General features: G+C 33.0%; 1 protein-coding gene across 1 annotated transcript; it reads right to left on the bottom strand.

Moving 5' to 3' along the window:
• Positions 1-610: 610 nt before the first annotated feature.
• Positions 611-1,393, bottom strand: LOC119644083. The gene has a single exon (XM_038043607.1). The coding sequence runs from the start codon at positions 1,283-1,285 to the stop codon at positions 710-712; it is 576 nt and encodes a 191-aa protein (XP_037899535.1). The 5' UTR covers positions 1,286-1,393; the 3' UTR covers positions 611-709.
• Between the last annotated feature and the right edge of the window lie 1,734 nt (positions 1,394-3,127).

Below are 3,127 nucleotides of genomic sequence, written 5' to 3'. Positions count from 1 at the left end.
GAGCATTTTGTTCTTTTACTGCTTTTGTCTTTTCTTGGGGTACACGGTGATGGGTATAAAAGATTCGGTCCCGACCGAATTTAATTTTCTTACTTGTTATTTTTCATTATTTTTTTTTTTTCGCTTGCTTCACAACTGTTCAACTCGTTGACATTTAGGAGTGGAATTGAAAACAAAACAGAACTCCAAACTACATGCTTTGTGTGAACACTAAAATAATACGAACGAAATGAAGCAGCACAATAACAACGACAGTTGCAGCAATAATAAGAACAATAAGGAGAGAGAGAATTATATTGCAGTGTTATAGTGGGCGTATGTGGCTGGTTGGCTGACATTTCTTATCTATCGCCAATGTGAAGCAATTAACGCTTATTATAGCCATTTTTTATTGTATTGCTCTACCTTGAGCGAAGTGAATGCATTAAAATAATAATAAATGATTTTATTGTTATCTACAAACACATCTAAATATGCATCACTTGAACACTTCACTTCACATTGCAAAGATGAAAAGATTAATGGCTAATTAAAATTTGCAACGCAGAATTCCCCTAAGTAAATTGAAATTTGAAGATTAAAGCTAAAGCAAACATTTGCTCTAAGAGATGGCAAGGCGTTTTTATTTAATTAACAATATTTTCTTGAAACGATTGGTCTCATTACAAACAATAATAATACTTTTAACATAAATTTAAATAAATTAAATTTAACCGGCAAAAGGGCTACGACCCCTCGATCCGCCGGCAACATTTGCTACAGAGCTATTTCGTTGAGCCTCAATTGCTTGATAATTTAAAAGCCAAAATGGTCTTCTATCTTCGGGTAAACGATTCAATCGATCTATTAATAATTGATCACCTTGAGCGTCTAATGGCAATTTTTGCATAGTTGTAGATGCAATCGTCGACGCAGTACTTTCATTATCAGTTTCACCAAAACGTCCACTAAATGCCACATTATTGGATACTTGCGGCGGTAATAGAATCGTATTAACTGGCTCTGCTAATACCACCGGTAAGCCAACTGGTGGTTTTTGTGTCTGGCCGTAAGGTATTTCATTGGTTGCAATTGCAACATCAACTTTGCCAAAACGGTTTTCTATACCGTCATCGTTATTGTTGTTGCTATTATTTTCTCTATTTGCTTGACTATTCAAAATGTATTTATCCAATTGATTGAGTCCATCCGGTGGTCGTATGCCAGCAAAAGATGGTCTTTGAGCCTCACTAAGTAGAACTTGTAGTCCAATGAATAAAATATAATTTTGATATAAGCACTTCATGCTCAAAATTTATCGATCTATCTATGTGTGCAGACGTTGTCTTTGCAATGAATTAATATATATATTTTTTGTATGCAGATGTTGTATTTGTATATATATATATATATATATATATATTTTGTGTATTATATATTTTGAAAGCTTTTTTTATATAGATTTCAACTTGACACCGGTTTTCTTCGCACTTTCGCGTCTTGAACTAAACTGTTTTTGTTTTAGATTTTCTCTGCTTATTTATAAAATGTGTGCATAACAAGACGAGAAATATATTCTCATATCATCTCAAAATAGTATAAATAATGAAATAAAAAATTTAAATAAATAGAATGCTTACTCATTCTCGTAAAAAGCGTGGAGAAACCCAACAAAAATGAATGAAGGGATAACTTTTGTTTTCTTTGTCTCTGTGTTTTTATAGAATATTTTAATGAAAGTGCACACTTTTTTTCCCGTAAACGTCGCCAATAAAGTTTTTTAAATTAATTTAAAGATATTACTTATTTGCTTATTAATTTAATTTAAAAAACTTAATCGAAATCATGATGAATTTATTTTGAAAAATACAATCACTGACTGGAAAACACTATCATTTAAATCTGTATACCAGGGTAGACAAAAGCTTCATTCGTATTAGCTTTCTTAGGTGTCATACAAAGGGCGGGGTAATTTTCTTCATTATGGGTTTTATTTGCGGTTTGGGTTAAACCCAATTTTAACAACATAACACAAAATTAAATCGTGAACGTAGACAAAAGAAAATGCCGCGACAACGGGGTATCTACAAAAAAATACAAAACAAAATAAAGCAAGTCGGTCTTCAAACGACTACTAAATACCCATCACCGCAAGTATATATATATATATATATATATATATATATGATGATGTATATTACGAAGCCCACTTTTAAGCGTAAGTTGGGATCATCAACCGAGAATGTATATGTCCAGCTTCAGCTTACTATCTCAGAGTGTTCTTGCGTAGTGACGTAGAGCCTAAGTCAATTTGGTTAAAGAATTTTTATAGATTCCCTGTCATCTGTACCTGGGTGCTGTAGACGCATCAATGTAATTATATTTACCCTCGTATAAGTTATATTAACGTTGAAAAGGACGCTGGATATTTATCAGGTAATACATTTCGACGCGTTGAGAAGTCAGTCGACATTGTTTTTAAATGAAAACTTGATGCAAATATGCAAAATATTCGTGACACGTCTGAAGGGATATATATACATATATATGTATATATGTATAGCTGCGAAGGCTATCGAAAAAAGTTTAGAGAAATCAAATTTTAGTAGGCGTTATCGATTGGTGTTATCCCCTATGCATCTTTTGTAAATTTGTTTAAATTCCTTACTAGCCAGAGTAGTATAGTAGAGTAGCCTTTTATGCCTACTATTGACTCAACATGCTTTCCTCATAATGATAGATTAAGCTACATAAAGAAGAGGAAGAAAGGTTTCTACGATTATATTAAAGGAGTTTTTCGATAAAATCTCTCATCTAATGTTTGCAAGCCCTTCCAACAGAAATACCTCTACACGCAGAAGATATTAGTCAGTGTATTGTGAATCGCCTTGGCAAGTTCTCTGAGAGTCTTGCGACAATTTCCGAGTATCAGCTATCAATTTCTGAACTTTTCGTAATACACTTTACCGTTAATATGCTTAGGTTTTTAACATTCGCCGTAAGCGATTCCTTAAGCGATTCTTAAAGTCCTAGCTTAACGTAAACTTTTCGCATTTCACAAATTCTTCCTTCGCAAAATAGAAATTGATCGAGCACGCACTGTGATACGGTTAGAAAAAAGGCCGCAGTTTTCAAACGCTTAAAATGT

This window comes from Glossina fuscipes, unplaced genomic scaffold, assembly GCF_014805625.2.
Source record: "Glossina fuscipes isolate IAEA_lab_2018 unplaced genomic scaffold, Yale_Gfus_2 86694, whole genome shotgun sequence".
Classification (NCBI taxonomy): Eukaryota; Metazoa; Arthropoda; class Insecta; order Diptera; family Glossinidae; genus Glossina; species Glossina fuscipes.
Note: the sequence above shows the minus strand (reverse complement) of the source record. Positions and strands in the feature narration are given on the sequence as shown.

Coding starts and splice junctions, on each gene's coding strand:
- LOC119644083 (XM_038043607.1), bottom strand. CDS start 1,285: ATGAAGTGCTTATATCAAAATTATATTTTATTCATTGGACTACAAGTT.